We start from the raw sequence: 16,346 nt of genomic DNA, 5'->3' as shown, positions 1-16,346 counted from the left end.
AACTACCTCCTCTATGTGTAGTCACTCTGGTGTACGAATGACTACCGACGCCACCACTCCCGGACGCAGCTTCTTGATTCCACAGCGCTGTGCAGTCTCACTCTCCCCACTCAAGCGCCGTGCCGTCAACCCCCTCCACCGACCCGCATGCTGGTGAGCGGCTGATCAACCCGCGACCTGAAGCAGTCAAGCACGAACGCACGCGGCACGTGCACCCGCGCGCGCTCTAGGACTGGGACTAGCCACCAGGCCACCGACGGCAACGATGGCGGCCTCCGACGACTCTCCCCGACGTCCAGCTCGCACTCCACGCACCTTAGCGTCCATTGAGCCATCGACGGAGCCCCCGAGAAAGCGACGACTGCGCTTCGAGCCAGGAGGACCGGGAGGCGGAGGACGATACATCGATGAGCATGGCACCGAGATGACACGCGCCGAAGCCGTCGAGCGCGGCCTCATCACGAACGCGCCCAGGAGTCGGCCAAGAAGAGAGCACACCGGGCGACCCAACATCGTGGCCAAAGCGCCGAAGCACCGCGTGCTCGCCGCTGCTGACGGCGAGATTCCGACTCGATCGCGGTCGGTCATGACGACGCGACCCCGCCGTGAACGACCAGAACGATATGCCCCACCACCCAGCACACCACGTCCTCGATATAGCAATGCGGCAGCTGCGGCAGCCGCCAGTCAGGCTAGCGATGGATATAAGCCTCGAGAGGAACGAAGCTGGGACGAGTTCCACCCGGAGCTTGACCTGGCAGCTGGGCTTCTGGTCTTTCCTGCAGACGAGGTGGATGGGAGGACGAGCAAGCAGGATCCCAAGTTGCAGAACCTCAAGCTGAATGGCCTCGATCCGAACGGCGATGTGGATATGCAGGATGTCTCCGACGAAGGCCCTTCACAGTCTGGTCGTGGAGGGACCACGCCGCAAAGGCGGAAACCTGGACGGCCGCCTCGCAGGCCAGAGTCGATGTTGAGTGGTTTGGGCTCCCCGCCTGCGCCACGTATATTACCCCTGCCTACCCACAACCCCAAGGAACGTCTGAATCTACCCAAGCCCTCGTATCGACACTACAACCATTTCTTGCAGTATGAAGAGAATCAGCGAGAAAACAAGGTCAATTACGTGGATCGGACCATGGCGGGCGTCGGATATCAGGAGAGCGACTACTTCGAGCTGCCTCCCGCAGTGCTGATACGTTTAACTGAAAATCAACATGCCGAGGATGAAGCAGACGTTGGCTTACATTTGGCGGTCGATGGACCGGCGGAGTCTGGCTCTGGTCCTGCCGTGGTGGCTAGAGTGGAGTACGACATGGATGAGCAAGATGTAGCATGGCTTGACGAGATCAACGAACAGCGAAAGGCCGATGGCTCGGAACCGATCAAGCCCGCCATTTTCGAAATCACGATGACACAGATCGAAAAGGAGTACCATGCACTGGAGAAGCGAATCCCGAAGCCCCAACCGCGTCATGCACAAACCCATCGGCCACGATCGAGCTCTCAAGCTGCCGTGAATGGAGACCCTAACCCCCCTGGAGATGAGCCAGACAGCAAATGCTCCATATGTGATGATGGGGACTGTGAGAACGCCAATGCCATCATATTCTGTGACGGCTGTGACCTTGCAGTCCACCAAGAGTGTTATGGGGTACCATTTATCCCCGAAGGACAGTGGTTCTGTCGGAAGTGCAAGGAGATAGGACGAGGCACACCGACGTGCATCTTTTGCCCCAACGTCGACGGGGCTTTCAAGCAAACGAGCACTTTGCGATGGAGCCACCTTCTCTGTGCCATATGGATCCCGGAGGTAAACATTGCGAATATGACCTTCATGGAGCCTATACAAGATGTGGACAAGGTTCCCAAGAACCGATGGAAACTGAGCTGCTACATCTGCAACCAAAAAATGGGCGCTTGCATCCAATGCGGAAATAAGAACTGTTACCAAGCCTTCCACGTTACCTGTGCGCGGCGGGCCCGATTGTTCTTGAAGATGAAGTCGCAAAGTCAAGGCGGCATCGACACGACTGCGCTCAAAGCGTTCTGCGACAAGCATGTTCCGCAGGAGTGGCGTCGGATCAATGACACTGAGAATGCAACGATTGAGGCGCGGCGCTGGTATAAGCATGCCTTCAAGGATCGCAAGTGGGCAGACAGTCAGAGTGCAGCTCTCGAACTTGCTGCTCTGCCGTCTGCTGATGGTGATGCCGGGAACGAGGCACTCGCAGGCGCGGAAGACACGATTGCCGTGAGCAAGCGACGCAACAACAAGAAAGATCAGAAGTGCAGTTGGCGCTTACCCTCCGGTGCGCCCGTGGTGCCGCAGGTGGTGATGAACACGGTCGACTCGAGCCTTCAACGCTTCACCGTTCGTAGGAAGAAGGAGTTTGTGGAGAAGGCGTGCAAGTACTGGACGTTGAAGCGCGAGGCCCGGCGCGGCGCGGCGCTTCTTAAGCGACTCCAGCTTCAGCTCGAAGGCTTCTCTAGCATGGAAGTCACTCGTCGCAACTTTGCAGCAATGGGTTCTGCCGGTGGTCCCCGACTCCAGCGACGTCTGGAGTTTGCCGCAATGCTGCAGAAAGAGATGAAGTTCGTGACGGCGCTGGCGAGACAGGTGCGAGAACGCGAGGAACTGCGCCTCAAGGAGGTCGAACTGCTCCGCGAGCTGATCGACACCGTCTACTTCCCCATCCCTCCCTTGCTGCGACCCATCCTGCTTCGTGCGCAAAAGTGAGTCGAGACCCCCCCATTGCTCATGCTGACCTTCTACTGACGAGTCTCACAGGTTGGATGAGAAGACAGGCGCGTTTCGCGCCGGCTTCGACATGCTTGCACAGCGACTGCGAGAACGCTACTACACGTCCGTGTCCGATTTCTCGCGCGACTTGTCGAGAATCTTCGCACAAGCTCTGGCATCGGCTGGCAATCCTGATTCGCCCTCCGACGCGGACATTGAAGCCATTCACAACCAGCTGAACGAAGTCAAGCCAGGCTCTGCCGCTCACATGGCCCTGACGCAAGAACAAAAGGATCTCAAGAGGCTTGCTAAGCGCATCGTCAAGGCGGTCAAGGAGCCATTGGAGGCGGCAATGAAGAAAGAAGCCGAGCTTAGGGGGCTCGAGCATGAAGAAGAACTGAGGAAGTTAGACTCGATGGGCATCTTTGCTTCATCAAAGTCGAAATCGCTCGATGCAGATGGTGAGGATGAAGTCGACAAACAGCACACGCATCTTCGCACCGGTCCTGATCCTTCAGTCGCCGCAGGTGCTGAAGACCAAACTGGCTTGGTTGATATGCTGGACGCCGGACCCGACGATGCAACTTCAGACCCCAGTCTGGGCAGGGACAGCATGATTCCTTTCGCAAATGAGTCCTCGGTTCCTGCTTCCAAGGCTGGCAGTCATACCTCGTCGGACCCTAAGCCTTCTTCCAGTAAGGGTCGAAACGAGCGGCCCACGGAGCCTTTGTCGCCTCCCATCTCTCGTTCGTCGTCCAGGCCATCGGGCGTTCCAGCCTCGGTCAGTGGCGACTCGAGCAATCTCAATGGCGAGTCCCATGACTTCCTCGCCCAGGGTGGGGTGCCTTGGTACCTGGAACCATTCGATCCGATTGGCACCACGATTCACGAGGAGAGATATACCGGCAGGGCGGTGCTGCGTGCCATGTCCGAGGAACTCTCCGATATGGACGAAGACACTCTCACCGAGCTCGCAGTCACCGGGGCAGACGCTCCACCGAATGCTCGACAGACGGCAAGCTCCAGTGCGACATCCGCTGCGCCTGGCTCTGCTGTGAAGAAGCCTAGCAGCAAGAAGAAGAGATCGAAGCGTTCGTATTGGTCACGCTAAAATGATGGCACGGCTATCCACCATTACTGGTGGAATAATAGCTGAGCATCAAAACATCTTCTGCAACTCGCGCTGGAGGCTGGGGGATACCTGAATGCCCTGGCACTCACTGATGGTACGACGGGGTAGGCCAAAGGAATCATCTGATCAGGGACAGAAAGAAATACGGGCATTCTCGCTCCGTACGGATATGCTGGACTGAGTCATGTATGATATCCTTTGTTCCTAATGCTCCAGCTCTGCCTATATACAATACTGCTTTCCATTCTCGCTCTCATCTTCTTTACCGTTCTCGAGAATGTAGCTGCTGCTGTCTCTCTCTGTGTGTGCTAGGGTGGCTTGTGAAAAACGACTAATCTGCAGCATGTCCCCCCATTCTTCTCCCCATGCCGATCCTAGGAAGATCATGTATAACTCGTGTAGTAGTAGATACGCAAGGCAAGTACTTAAGTACATGTGTGTGTGTGAGAGAGAGAGAGAGAGTGAGAGAGTGAGAGAGAGTGAGAGTGAGAGTGAGAGAGAGTGAGAGAGTGAGAGAGTGAGAGAGAAAACATGGCTAGATGGCGGTGGTGAAGAAGGACTGGTGCTAGGAAGGTACATGTATGATCACATACACTGCACCTAGTTATCTGTATTTTCTTTGTGTTTTCCCTTTCTTTTTTGTTCATGAGGACCGTTTGTCGTATGTACATGTACGTACCTGAGTTTCAGATCGCCAGGTCAAGTCAGGTCAGGTCAGGTCAGGTCAGGTCAGGTACCTTAGATATCTTGTGATTGATTGGAACAGAAACGTGTGCGAGTTATCAAATAGGTCAGATACTGTCGATATTTAAGGTGAGGTAGGTACATTAGGTAGGTGTTAAGGTCTTCAATACATGTAGTGTGGATGTTGATCATAATCATAATAATAGGTAACATCATCTGCGGCTTTGCGCACCACACACCCTCCCTGCAGGCCTGCCACCCCTCCTCCTCTTTAATCTTTGATTATATGATACTTCCCGCTGTGTGAAAAGTCCACCTCAAGCAAGCACGTAAGCAACAGGAAGTTTTAATAGAAGAACTCCACGCTAACCCTTCATTCAAATCAAAAACCCCCGAGGCTCCACCACGAAAAAACAAAAAGATGAACCCCTTAGAACCTAGGTCGGGTAGGTGTAGCGTAGATACTCTAGAAGATCAGCGCTTGATCTTCTTCTGCCTCTTCTTCTTCTTCTTCTTCTTTTTATATTAGGAAACAAAATGTGAGAAAAGCGATAAAAATGGCGAGAGAAACCCCACCACCACCAGAGACCAGGCTGATGGTAGGCGCTGACGACGACGAGGAGAGCTGCACCGAAGTCTGCACAAAGGATGGTCCACAGCTCATTTGCACCTGTTCTGCCGCCGAAGCATAGTCTTCATGGAGGGGAGAGCTCACGTTCCCGGACGACTGCGCAAAAATGGCCATGGTGTCTTGTAAGCAGGTGGTGCACGCCGGTCGTGATCCCCCCGGCAGCTGCACACCGAGGGGGAGATAGTAGATGTAACTGCTCGTGGGAGCCGACGTGTTGGTCACGGCGTTGGCATAGCAGTAGCTTCCGTTCGCATCATTGAGGCAGCCCGCGTGATACAGAGTGTCGTATGCCAGCAAGCCATTGTAGGCTTGTACGACGGTGGGATTGCCCATTGCAAGGTCCGAGCCGCAAGTGGAAGTCTGCCGGATGTCTTGGGCCATTTGGGCCATTAGAGCGGAGCATTGGGGGAAATCAATGTCGCAGGTGGCATCCAAAGTGGTCGTGAGCCTCACGAGGGATCGGGACGCCGTGAAGAAACCGTTGGAAGTCTGATGATGGTGGTCATCAGTTTCCATTTGTTTTTTCGCGCACGCACGCTCGCACTACTGATTCTGATCAACTCACCTGGAGGAGAAGCGATAACGGCAGACATTGGATGAAGGAACCATGACCGAGAAAGCGGTCAAAGAAAGCCGGACAAGAAGCGGTCGTGAAGTTGTTGCCAATGTTGGAATCGAATGGCCTGGGCAGGGCGGTCGATATGTCACTCGCGACTTGTACGCTTCCTGTGGCAGTGGCAGAGCCACTTGGGCGTATAGTGGTTGACGCCAGGTCCGCAGGCTCATTCCTCGCGTGCATTCGAGTAAGTCCAGTGAGTTGATGCGCATCGGTGCTTCGAACGAGTACGAGCAGACAGCACACCAGCGTTGTTATCCATGCCTGACAGTTGAGTCTGGATGATTGCCGTGGGCGGTGGGGACGCCGTGCGACCAAACGGCGCTCATTCCACAGCGGTTGGCGTTGCACAACCGCAGGCGGGAAGCTTGTGGTCGAGAGGCATGTGGTCATCGCACTTTGCGCCTTACGCGGTACATTGCAGGCAATCAACGATGGGCTGGTGACAGAGGGGGGAGGAGGAGGAGGAGGAGGAGGAGGAGGAGGAGGAGGAGGAACAAGAGGAGAGGACAGGAGAGGAGAGCATAGGGGAGGGGAGGAGGTGCAAAAGGAGGAAGAGAAGGAGGAGGAGGAGGAGGAGGAGGCAGAAGAAGAAGAGGATGTGATGAGGAGTGCCAGAGTCGGCGGAGATCTAGACCAGACCAAGCAAATAGGTACCAGGTACGCTGACAACCCTTGCAGACTGTGGAGAAGAGAGAGAAACAGGCAAACAGGGAGAGAGAGAGAGAGAGAGAGAGAGAGACTCGCGTGGACAAGACAGACAGGCTGAACGGCTGAAGACAGGTGGAAATTGGCCTTGGGATAGCGTCGCTGCATGTGGTCCAAAATGGATCTTTCATTCATTCATTTTGTTCCTTTCATTCATTTGATTCATTGGACAACGGAGGATTTGCCCCAAAGGCACAGCACTAGCGTCCTGTGCCCAGGGATCCTAAAGGTACCTTACATTGTACATAAGGGTACGGAGGTACACAGTACGTATAATATACCCGCACGCGGTAACTCAGGCAACGACCCGATCCATTTGCCAAAATCCCGTACTACTACACAACTTGCAACCAAATTTAAACGGGACTCGTACCTCCTATCTATTCAACCATGACTTCCACGTTGGTCACTACGTTGCCCTGCGTCGCTCGGCTATATGGGCACACCTCTTTGGTCTTGGCTACAAGTGCCTCGATGTCCTCTTTCTTGGCACCCTTGACTTTCACCTTCATGTCTACTCTGATGCCGATATCGAGCTCCTTGAGAGATCCAATGAGGTGCACCGTGGTTTCCACGACGCTGTCCCTGTGCAGTGGTACGTGACCGGTCAGCAACCATCTCCCAAAGGTGCCGCCGTCATCGAGCGTGGTAGACATCGACACAAGGGAGAGAGAGAGAGAGAGGGCCATGCTGGGACTCACTGTGGTAGCTTGACCTTGAGGCTGGGTGCAACAGCGTTCCTACGAGTAAGGTAGTCGTCGGTCACAGGTTAGCCGGTATCCTTCTCGCAGACAGCGCGACGAGAGTGTATGAGGAGTGCTTCACTAGGTACTCACATGGCGCTCTGAAAGCATGCGCCTAGTGGATATGAGTCAGCGAATATTTCCAACATGATACCGCCTCCCAAGAAGTCAGCCCATACCATAGCCGGCTGCGAACAGCTCCTCCGGGTTGGTTGCTCCGCCTTTGCCTCCCATTGCCTTGGGGGTACCAAGCTGCAAATCGAGGTTCTCTGCTGTGACGTGGCCATTCCGAGCTCCCGTGACCGCAGCGTGGGCAGCATACAGCGATGGTGATGTGTCCTTGTTGAGGAAGCGGACTTGCTGACTGCTTCGGACAGCGAAACGAGGGGCGCTGCGTAGGATCGGTTGAAACGCGCGGATACAGGTAGTCATCATCTCGGCGGGATATGATACGTCTGGTCTGGTGCAAGAGGCGATGTGCTATGTACCGTCTGTCGCTGCGTCTTCTGATGGAGTGGCCAGAGCACTTACTACAGGTACCTCCTACAGTATTTGTACCGAAGCCACTGTTTCCGCGGGAGATGTGACCAGGTGCCAGGAGCTTGACGTCAGACGTAGGATCGAGTCTCTATGATGGCGGACCGGCGGTACCTCAAACCTCCTAAGGACCTACCTTAAGGCTAAGGTAGGTTGCGGTACAACTTTATGAACCTCGGCGCGCCAAGCGACCTCCAACAAAGTACAGGTACCTTACCTCCTAGGAGGTATTACCAGGCCAGGTACCATCTTTCATCCAATGTCACCAGTATGGATGAGGTAAGGTAGTACCTTATGCTTCATTCTCTGATTGCTATACTACCTGTATAGACCGATGTGTTCGTGACTGTGCACCTGCTGTTGCTGGATGAATGGCTCGGCCAGCTCATCATCTAGCCATGTACAAACAGGTCATCTTCTTTGCTGCCATGCGGACGTATCATCCAAGCAACCCGAATGTCCGCCGCCGGACTTCCACAGTAAACACCACGCTTGAACGCTCCAAAACGACTTAACCAGGAATCAGACACCGAAAATGACATGTGTTATAGATCCATGCTCCACCTCTTATGCACCTCTCGCTTCGTATGCTCAAAAATGTACTTGCCGAGCTCAAAATCAGGCGTATACCAGCTATCGAAGAGTTCCGGACGTATGCTCACCTCACTATCATCGTGCTTGTGGCGAAAGACGGCGCCAACAGGCTTCTCGCGCCCTGCCCTGGCAGAGCGTACGGCTTGCCCATCCAAAATATCAATGATGCCGTTGACACCTGGAAGTGAGGTCGGCATGCTATTCTCTTTGGGTGTACTTCGTTGCATCTGGGATGGTAAGTCGCCATCGGAAAGGACGGTGGAAAGCTGTGGCCGTGATGTTGCACGTCGTGGTGGATGCCTCATGGCAGCAAGTTCTGGTATGCGCAACGTGCTGCGCGCAGACTCATTGCTGCCATCGGTGGAGTGTGGAGGCATGGAGGCAAAATCGTGCTCGCCAGACTTTTCGCGCCTCTGCTCACTGGGTCCCGCGACCGATCGGAAAGAACTCTCGCGAGACACGCCCGATACTGATGGAGTGCCAGTTCTAGATCTCGGCTCGAGGAGTCTGGTGCTCACTTGTGTTGACAGTCCCGTACTGGATAAGCGAAGTCGACTGCCGCCACCACTGTCGCTTCTTCCCCTGATGCCTCGTTCACTGCCACCCATGACGTTGGAAATCGGCACTGGTTGCATCATCCATATCACATCTTCCCGTCGGTTGACTTTAGTCACTGTGGGTGGATGCATCTCGTTGATTGCAGGATTGTAGTTGGTATGATACATGGTTGCAGTCGATCCATTGGTCCTTGCTGTCGCTGGCCTCTGCAACAAGCTCGATGAGCCACACCACGGCTCATCACCTCTCCCATCACTCCTTGACCTCCATCTGCGATCGGCTGTCGCACTGCTGCAACTTCGTGGATCAAAGTCTGGCAAAGTCGCGTTGTGACTGGCATTACTGTTCGCCCTCTCTACTTTCAGTTGTCGTTGGCTGTCCCCCGTGCTCGCTTTCTTCTTGCCTTTGCGAACGAATGTCGGGCCCAACTCGATCTCCGACTGCCAGTGAGGGTTCGTCGACGACGGCTCCCCGGGATGTCGATATACGTTCGACTCTTCCGCATCGAGCGCCAGGCGTTCGGCTCTGGATAAAGCAGCTTCTTGCTTTCTCCGCTTGCGGTAGCGAACATCCGCGCACGGCGCGCACGACAAGTAGTAGAACAGGGCGGACTGTATACCGCGGTGTATGGCCATGGCCTGGGAGCCGTGTGTAGGGTTCACGTGCCGTGTCGCATATATAATGTGCCGCAGTCCAGGGCTATTGTTTCAGATCATGCTCCAGGCAAGATGGGAGAAATCAGGAAGGAACTGCGCGGCTTATATGTACCGCCGCGTCGCCAGTGGTAATCGACGCACGAAGATCAGCTGCGACCTGCGCAACTGGGAAGTCGGGATGAAGTAATGCTCGGATTAAGATGGCGTGGGTGGGGTGTATGTGGTGTGGTGAAGTGTGGCAGTGTCCGTCCGCCCTCCATACGTCGCTGGTCTCGCAGTCTCGTTAGGTAGTTCACGGTTGGTGATGCCAAGTTCGTGTGACGAGGTTGTCACGCAGCGGCGGCCAATGTGATAGTATATGTCGACGCCGACGCCGTCGTCGTCTCGTCGTCGTCGGTGGTGGTGGTGGTGATGGTGGTGGTGGTGGTAGCGGAGGTGGTGTTGGTACTGCTGGTGCTGGGATTGGTGCCGGTGCTGTTGCTATTGCTGTTGCTGTTGCTGTTGTTCCCGCTGGTGACAAGAATGAGGGTGAGGGTGCCTGGTTTCTTGTTGCCTCGTGCGTTGGGCGGCAGCGCCTCGTCCAGCACAGCACTGCAGCAGCGTCACTGCGATCTACTCGAACTAGTACTGGAGTAGAATAGGGAGGCGAAGCGCGAAACTAAGCGGGCACGTACAGAGGTAGTAATGTAGGTAGGCGGGTCGGTCAAATATGATTGCGAAGTGGCCCGCCGCCCAAGAGCCCCCAGGTTACGTGCAACTCAAACTTGCCCTGGCGTGCATCATTCAGCTTTCACTGTTCAGTTCAGGTATGCCACGACATGGCCAATAAACATCATGTTTTCTCTACCTGATAGTTATACCGCCTACCTCTACCCCGCCTGGTTATTCCGTGTATGAGACTGCATACATAGGTACATGAGTATAACATGACTTTCCTCTACCTTACCTACAGTACAGATACATGGACTATACTTGTAGACAGTCCTTGCAGACCCTGACGGCGCCGTTACGGCGGTGAGATTCCCATCCCAGCAGCTTTCCCGGCAGATCTGGCGTCGTTCGGCAACGTGGCGCGGTAGAACTACACAGCTCGAAGGAGAAACACCGCCGTACCCCTGTGCTCACACCCTCACAATATGGATAAATAGGTACTAGTAGGTATGGATAAATATGAATTTATGCTACTATATAAGTTTGACATTTCTATCAGCATATCACACGTCTATCACGTAAGATATATTGATCGTACGGACTTGGACTCCGTCGTCACAGGAGGTAGCCTGTGCTGTCCATGAGGTACAGGAGCGGTGCAGACGATAGGTACCTGTACCGACCAACATAGGTACCTGTACTAACGTTGTATTAGGAGGTAGGACATTAGCAGTGGCCTCTCGGCTACGTTTCGAGCACACCTATTTGCCCAATAGCTTGCATGATGAACACGAGTACCGTCCATACGTCGGTACTGTTTCTCTGTTACCCAGAAGGCGCTGTGCGTGCTATGACTGCGCGAGGGCACTAGGAGGTATATTACCTTGTTGTTATTGCAATCTCGAGCTTAGGGTTTCACCATGCCGACACTAAGCTGCTTTCAGCCTCCTCTCTTCACAACTCACACATACTGGGCAGTCTTGACTATCGCCACGCAAAAAGTATCTACCGTCCGCAAATTCGCCATTACACTCCTGCAGTATGTAGCCGTCAGCATCATCATCATCATCGTAGCTCAGATACCTACACGAAGGCTTACCATGCATGTGAAGCAATTGCTATGCCAGTCCGAACCAAGAGCTTTGACAACCACGTCCGTCACCGGCTTCTTGCACTTCCGACATTTGGAGCTGTATCGATTCGTATGACACCCGACACACCACGCGTGTCCATCCTTCTCCACGAATGGCGTGCTCGAGTCAAATGGATCGCCACATTGTGCGCAGAAAAAGTGCCCTTCGTGCCATTCCGCTCCACAAGCCACTATCACTTCCCCCTCGATGGGAGTCTTGCAGGATTTGCACCGAGGACTGAAAAGCTCGTGGAAGTCAAGATGGCAGTAGAATCGTAGTGTCGGGTCTTCCCCAGCACTGTCCGGATCTTCGAGTCGCGCTGCTCGTTGTCGCTCAGGCTCTGGATAGAACGCAACACATTCTAGATTTGTGTTGCATTGGTGGCAGACGAAGCATCCAGGATGAAAACGCTCCCCTGCTGCACTCAGAATTCGACCGGCAATCGGAAGTGCACAGTGCGCACACAATGTACTGGATGCTCGAATCGACGGCGTGTAGTGGGGTGTTGACTTGCTCTGTGGGATGGGAGTGGTGTTTGCATGTCGAGGAAGCGGACGGCCAGGCGATGGTGCAACGGCCGCTTGCGATGGTCGCTGTGACATCCTACTTGACTTGGTGGGTGATTCGCCGACTGGAGGCGTCTCTACGTCGACGCTGACAGTCCGCACCTCAGGCACTGGTGTCGACTCCTCCTCTGGCGGACATATCGTAGGTATGTGTGGGATATGTGGCGCGCGGATTGTTGGCACGGGAGGGAGAACAGACTGTCGAGTGGGGGAAGTAGATGGTTGAACAGACGGCGTCCATTTGGGGACATCGCTCACGTTGATTTTCGGAATCCTGCTCTTCGTGGGCGACTCCGATTCACCCCTTGGTGACACACGAGATTTTACGGGGCTCTCGTCAAATGCTCTTTGGATGAATGGACTACTTCCAGGCTTGGTAGGAATTCTGGATGGCGAGGTATCCACGTTCCCCATTTGAGGGGAACTGGGAGATGGAGATTCTGTTGGCAAGGCAGTCGCATGCTGCTCTTCCATCACGATCTCCTTCGGCTTATAATCCTTTTGAAAGCTGACAATCGGTCGTCCAGGCTTGTCACTGACAATTGTCGGCCGAGGCAAATTTGGGCTGTATGCACTCCTCGACTTACTGGTTGCGGCCCGTATATCATCTCCTCGAATCTCCCTGCCGTCGGCCATTTTTGTGGTCTTTGGTGCCACATCATCTGGCTCATGCTGAAGCTCAATAGGTGGAGTTGGCGGAAGCACGACCTCGTTCGAGGTGTAGAAAGCATTCCGACTCTGACTCGGTGGATTTCTCTGAATTTCGACTCGTTCATGTCTCGGCGGCGATATGCCGTTAAGGGTTTGCAGAGCCGGCGCTGAATTGGAGCGCTCCAAACTTTTCTCATATTGTGCTCTGACTCTTGCGAAAGGGTTTCTGCGAACATGTGATGGCTGTGCCTGAGTAGCATACGCGCCTGAGTCCTTGACTTGCTGATTCGTACCATCTTGTTGCATCGCCGGCGCAGCGCCCTCCTCTGGATCTTCCCAAATTCGATCGTCCGGGCTCATGAACTTCTTCTTCTCTCCACTCATGATGCGTTTGCTGCCGCTACTGCTCCTTCGATGCGCGATCGCGATGTCCTGTGCCACGACTTCAGCCAATTCATCATAGCTCTTGCTGCTCGAACCTCGCCTTTTCTGCACAGACACTCTGCCGGTTGGAGGGCTGACTTTGCGAGGCACTTGCGCATTGTTGAGACCTGTGGGGAGCATGGCGCTCTCGCCTGTGGGTGATGCTTGGCTGCCGTCCGATGCGCTATGTGAGCCGCTAGACGAGTGTGCATCTTGGCTGTGGCTACGATGATAACTGCCTTTGCGTAGATGCGAACGATAGTCTCGCGTCCTGAGGTCCGGGTTGACATAAGGGCCGCTGATTGCTTCTGGATTCTGATGTTTCCACACCAGCATGGCCGCCTCGTCTTGTGCTGCCGCATGCATTTTCCGCTCCGCCTCCAGATCCATGTCCGCCAGTGCCTGGCTTAATGACCGTGTCTCCTGCTTCTCCATCCAGCGCAGACCATTCTCCATATATGTCATGCTCGGAGTCCGTCGAGGACGCGCCTGTTGAGCTGACATTGAGGGCGCCGCGGACAGTGCTGGCGATTGTGATGGCCCAGATGGCTCGGGAGATCTGGAAGGTGCTCGTGCCAGTGGTCGTCCAGCAAAGGGACTGCGACTGCCCGATGGCTTGGTAGTCGACTCCATCATTGGCAGGCTGGCGCAGGTGGACAACTGCCGCCGGTCGCTGTGTCCTGCTTCTGCTGGCGCAACCGTGTCGGTTCGCCGCAAGCTGCCCAATTTAGATGGAGGTGCTGGTCGTGAGCCGGATGGTCGTGCAGGTGGCGGTTGGCGGAGCTCGGAGAGATATGAAGCTGTGATGGTGCTCGATCAGCCTCTAGACTCTAGTGCATGTACATGTACCTGGTCGCGTTCGTGATGCTAGTCGTTGTCACATCAGTAGTATGAAATGCAACCCACGCACCTATTTGCTCCTTGGAAAAGTAAGTGGGACTCGGAACCTGTTCTTTCATCGTGAATATCGAGCAAGCCCATAACCGGGCATGAGAATGATCGGAATGCTGAATGTTCTGACAGCTACAAAGACAAGAATGACAACGGATAGCAACGAAAGAAAAAATACTCAACGCTGGGACCTTACTACAATTGCTGGTCGACGTTTGACAGCGTGATCGAGCAGATATTTTGTTTGGCGTGGACTGAGACACCGTTGGCTCGGCAACCATGGAAGCATGCCCCAGCAATTATCTTTTTCTTTTGGAGAACTTATAAGAAATGGAAACTTAGGTAAAGTAACACGGATAGATCATCCGGTTGAAAATTCGATATACGTTGCTCGGGGTAGGGTGAGCTTGGAATGGCATGAAGAATCTATGGACGACGCCATACATTCATGGACCTTACCTTAGTCGAAGGTCTCGTATTCATTGCCGTGACGCAACGGCGCTCTGTGCTTTGCTACGGTTCGCAGCCTTCCCGCAATGCATTGCCTCTCCGCTGGCAATGCCCTCAGACGACACAGCGATCCCGATCAAGAGAACACTACAACATCGGATGTTGGAGGCTTCGCAACTCGATTGAAGCACCTTGATGAACGTTGTAAACCCAGCCACACCGCAACGGAAAGCCACCTTCCTTTGATAGACTCAATTTAGCTTCCACTATGCCACTATACCACTATAGACTTCCTTTGAGACTCTGTGGTCTCCTACGTGTGTTGCTTCAGTAAACAATGGAATTCAATGCGAGATCATCAACATCATGCTACTCAGTAACGACCCGAGCAAAGATTTCCAGCCCTTTGTGCAGTGCCGCTGTCGTAGCACGTCCAAGGTTGACGTTTGCCGAGAACCCGGGACTCTTCTTCGCACCCTCAACATGTTCGATCCATGTCCAACGAGTGCGCACCAGTGTATCCAATCGATACATTATAGTAGGCTGGTGGCCAAGATTGGAGCACTCGGAAGAACAATTCCTCGGAGGGGAGGCCAGCGTTGATTTCACCTGAAGGCGCAGGGCATTGAACCCGAGCCTGGCTTCGTCGGGTCGATCGGCTTGCTGTTGCAGATACAAACGTGGTGGCATGGATTCAAGCATAATCAGCTCGTCCATTTTGATCACGCCCTCGGTCTGGTCGGAGTGACTCTTCCTGTCCACGCAATTTTTGCGAGTGGTAAGTGTTCCAAAGGCACGAGTGTCGAGGCGCAAGTGCGCAGATACACCGGAGAAATCATAAGGATGCCGAGCAACGGAAGTTCTCGTCGTATCCCATGACTATTCACCAGAACCATAACAGCACCAAGAAGCAGATAGCGATAAAGGAGCCCAATATAATGCCGTCTCTTCGCTTCTTGCTACCAATTCTCTGCATCAAGCCGTTGATGCCAGGGATCTGTGCTGCTGCACCAGTGATCCTCCTCTGGATGCCGGCTAAGCTCTCTCTTTGCAGACCGAAACTCTCGTTCACGGCGTATGCCTGACTGAGCACACTGTCGGCCACATTGTGGGAACGATCAAGCCGGTTTCGTTCCTGTAGCATGTACTCGGCCTCCTGTGCTTCCGGATTCTGCGCATTCCGGTACGAGGAAATGTCTTTGCGAACGTTAGAAAGCAAATTGGCGCGATCGCGAGACTGCGAGATTTGCGATTTGAGGCGCGACAATTCGGATCGGTGCTGGGAGAGAATCTCGCGGTGGCGTGCCAAGTTTGTCGATTTGAGAGCTGACGGCGTAGGTTCTGAGTCGAGGCTCCTCTGGAGGGAGGCGAGGGTTGCAGTACGCTGAGGGACACCGTCAGTACAGCACAGTGCATTGCAACGTAGTATCAAGCCCAGCGGGTCCGCTCGCCGCTCGCCGCGTGTCAAGTGAAAGGGGGAAGAGGACGACCTTCTCTAATAGCTGAATGAGCTGCTCTTCGGTGCGCCGCTCAACCTCGCTAGGCTGCGGGTCCAGGTCGGTTTTGGAGGCAAATTGCGCGTAAGTATGGAAGAGAGACTCGGTCTGCGTCTCCTGCGATCGTGCTTGCTGCCGTAGTTGGGCCCAGCTGCCCATATTTGCCGTCATGCTCATGAATTCGAGAGGTGGCAATTCGCAACTCAAAGCAATACACACGGCACAGTGCAGATGCCAAGCTTCTCTTTTCTCTTCTGTTTCGATGGCTGTTATTTCTCTGCTCCAGCTCCAGGGGGTGCACACATAGTTGTAGGTAGTAAGAGGTAGGAGGTAGGTACCTTACAGTTGTAGCATCACCGGGAGAGGCCGCATGCGGAACAGGGCGAGGCCCGCCATGCAGGTAGCTCGGGGAAAGGAGCAACCCACACACCGAGGCGCCAAGCATACGAAATGAAGATTCCTACGGCTCACAACCTCTTATCA

At 54.3% G+C, this 16,346-nt stretch overlaps 7 protein-coding genes across 7 annotated transcripts; 1 reads left to right on the top strand and 6 right to left on the bottom strand.

Annotated features, from left to right (window-relative positions):
- Nucleotides 1–51: 51 nt before the first annotated feature.
- SEPMUDRAFT_146201 (uncharacterized protein) lies at nucleotides 52–4,237 on the top strand. The gene is made up of 2 exons (XM_016903513.1): nucleotides 52–2,736; nucleotides 2,792–4,237. The coding sequence occupies exons 1-2, from the start codon at nucleotides 266–268 to the stop codon at nucleotides 3,852–3,854; spliced, it is 3,534 nt and encodes a 1,177-aa protein (XP_016765227.1). The 5' UTR covers nucleotides 52–265; the 3' UTR covers nucleotides 3,855–4,237.
- Nucleotides 4,238–5,169: 932 nt separating this feature from the next.
- SEPMUDRAFT_26752 (uncharacterized protein) lies at nucleotides 5,170–5,956 on the bottom strand (the record flags this gene model as incomplete). The annotated part of the gene is made up of 2 exons (XM_016908417.1): nucleotides 5,170–5,679; nucleotides 5,756–5,956. Coding segments are annotated over 2 exons (711 nt in total), but the record flags the coding sequence as incomplete, so codon positions are not given.
- Nucleotides 5,957–6,656: 700 nt separating this feature from the next.
- SEPMUDRAFT_146199 (OsmC-like protein) lies at nucleotides 6,657–7,772 on the bottom strand. Its single transcript, XM_016903512.1, has 4 exons — nucleotides 7,437–7,772; nucleotides 7,351–7,372; nucleotides 7,216–7,254; nucleotides 6,657–7,099 (listed from the first exon to the last, which is right to left on the bottom strand). The coding sequence occupies exons 1-4, from the start codon at nucleotides 7,690–7,692 to the stop codon at nucleotides 6,895–6,897; spliced, it is 522 nt and encodes a 173-aa protein (XP_016765225.1). The 5' UTR covers nucleotides 7,693–7,772; the 3' UTR covers nucleotides 6,657–6,894.
- A 296-nt stretch (nucleotides 7,773–8,068) lies between these two features.
- On the bottom strand, nucleotides 8,069–9,846 carry SEPMUDRAFT_146198 (uncharacterized protein). The gene has a single exon (XM_016903511.1). It carries the CDS (start codon nucleotides 9,579–9,581, stop codon nucleotides 8,340–8,342), a length of 1,242 nt encoding a protein of 413 aa, XP_016765224.1. The 5' UTR covers nucleotides 9,582–9,846; the 3' UTR covers nucleotides 8,069–8,339.
- A 929-nt stretch (nucleotides 9,847–10,775) lies between these two features.
- Nucleotides 10,776–14,080, bottom strand: SEPMUDRAFT_146194 (uncharacterized protein). The gene is made up of 3 exons (XM_016903510.1): nucleotides 13,937–14,080; nucleotides 11,353–13,826; nucleotides 10,776–11,287 (listed from the first exon to the last, which is right to left on the bottom strand). The coding sequence occupies exons 1-3, from the start codon at nucleotides 13,983–13,985 to the stop codon at nucleotides 11,183–11,185; spliced, it is 2,628 nt and encodes an 875-aa protein (XP_016765223.1). The 5' UTR covers nucleotides 13,986–14,080; the 3' UTR covers nucleotides 10,776–11,182.
- Nucleotides 14,081–14,607: 527 nt separating this feature from the next.
- SEPMUDRAFT_122515 (uncharacterized protein) lies at nucleotides 14,608–16,134 on the bottom strand. Its single transcript, XM_016901776.1, has one exon. It carries the CDS (start codon nucleotides 15,082–15,084, stop codon nucleotides 14,737–14,739), a length of 348 nt encoding a protein of 115 aa, XP_016765221.1. The 5' UTR covers nucleotides 15,085–16,134; the 3' UTR covers nucleotides 14,608–14,736.
- On the bottom strand, nucleotides 14,608–16,134 carry SEPMUDRAFT_146193 (golgi SNAP receptor complex member 1). Its single transcript, XM_016903509.1, has 2 exons — nucleotides 15,858–16,134; nucleotides 14,608–15,751 (listed from the first exon to the last, which is right to left on the bottom strand). Exons 1-2 carry the CDS (start codon nucleotides 16,038–16,040, stop codon nucleotides 15,251–15,253), a joined length of 684 nt encoding a protein of 227 aa, XP_016765222.1. The 5' UTR covers nucleotides 16,041–16,134; the 3' UTR covers nucleotides 14,608–15,250.
- Nucleotides 16,135–16,346: the final 212 nt, after the last annotated feature.

Source organism: Sphaerulina musiva, assembly GCF_000320565.1.
Source record: "Sphaerulina musiva SO2202 unplaced genomic scaffold SEPMUscaffold_1, whole genome shotgun sequence".
NCBI classification, from domain to species: domain Eukaryota; kingdom Fungi; phylum Ascomycota; class Dothideomycetes; order Mycosphaerellales; family Mycosphaerellaceae; genus Sphaerulina; species Sphaerulina musiva.
Note: the sequence above shows the minus strand (reverse complement) of the source record. Positions and strands in the feature narration are given on the sequence as shown.

Excerpts from the sequence above, each read along its gene's own strand:
- SEPMUDRAFT_146201 (XM_016903513.1), top strand. The coding sequence starts at position 266 with ATGGCGGCCTCCGACGACTCTCCCCGACGTCCAGCTCGCACTCCACGC. Across the intron at positions 2,737-2,791 it reads ATCCTGCTTCGTGCGCAAAA|GTTGGATGAGAAGACAGGCG; the intron begins GTGAGTCGAGAC and ends CGAGTCTCACAG.
- SEPMUDRAFT_146199 (XM_016903512.1), bottom strand. The coding sequence starts at position 7,692 with ATGATGACTACCTGTATCCGCGCGTTTCAACCGATCCTACGCAGCGCC. Across the intron at positions 7,255-7,350 it reads GCATGCTTTCAGAGCGCCAT|GAACGCTGTTGCACCCAGCC; the intron begins GTGAGTACCTAG and ends CCTTACTCGTAG. Across the intron at positions 7,100-7,215 it reads CTCAAGGTCAAGCTACCACA|GGACAGCGTCGTGGAAACCA; the intron begins GTGAGTCCCAGC and ends ACCACTGCACAG.
- SEPMUDRAFT_146198 (XM_016903511.1), bottom strand. The coding sequence starts at position 9,581 with ATGGCCATACACCGCGGTATACAGTCCGCCCTGTTCTACTACTTGTCG.
- SEPMUDRAFT_146194 (XM_016903510.1), bottom strand. The coding sequence starts at position 13,985 with ATGAAAGAACAGGTTCCGAGTCCCACTTACTTTTCCAAGGAGCAAATA. Across the intron at positions 13,827-13,936 it reads CTTTTCCAAGGAGCAAATAG|CTTCATATCTCTCCGAGCTC; the intron begins GTGCGTGGGTTG and ends GCACCATCACAG. Across the intron at positions 11,288-11,352 it reads GCAATTGCTTCACATGCATG|GAGTGTAATGGCGAATTTGC; the intron begins GTAAGCCTTCGT and ends TACATACTGCAG.
- SEPMUDRAFT_122515 (XM_016901776.1), bottom strand. The coding sequence starts at position 15,084 with ATGGACGAGCTGATTATGCTTGAATCCATGCCACCACGTTTGTATCTG.
- SEPMUDRAFT_146193 (XM_016903509.1), bottom strand. The coding sequence starts at position 16,040 with ATGAGCATGACGGCAAATATGGGCAGCTGGGCCCAACTACGGCAGCAA. Across the intron at positions 15,752-15,857 it reads TCATTCAGCTATTAGAGAAG|CGTACTGCAACCCTCGCCTC; the intron begins GTCGTCCTCTTC and ends GGTGTCCCTCAG.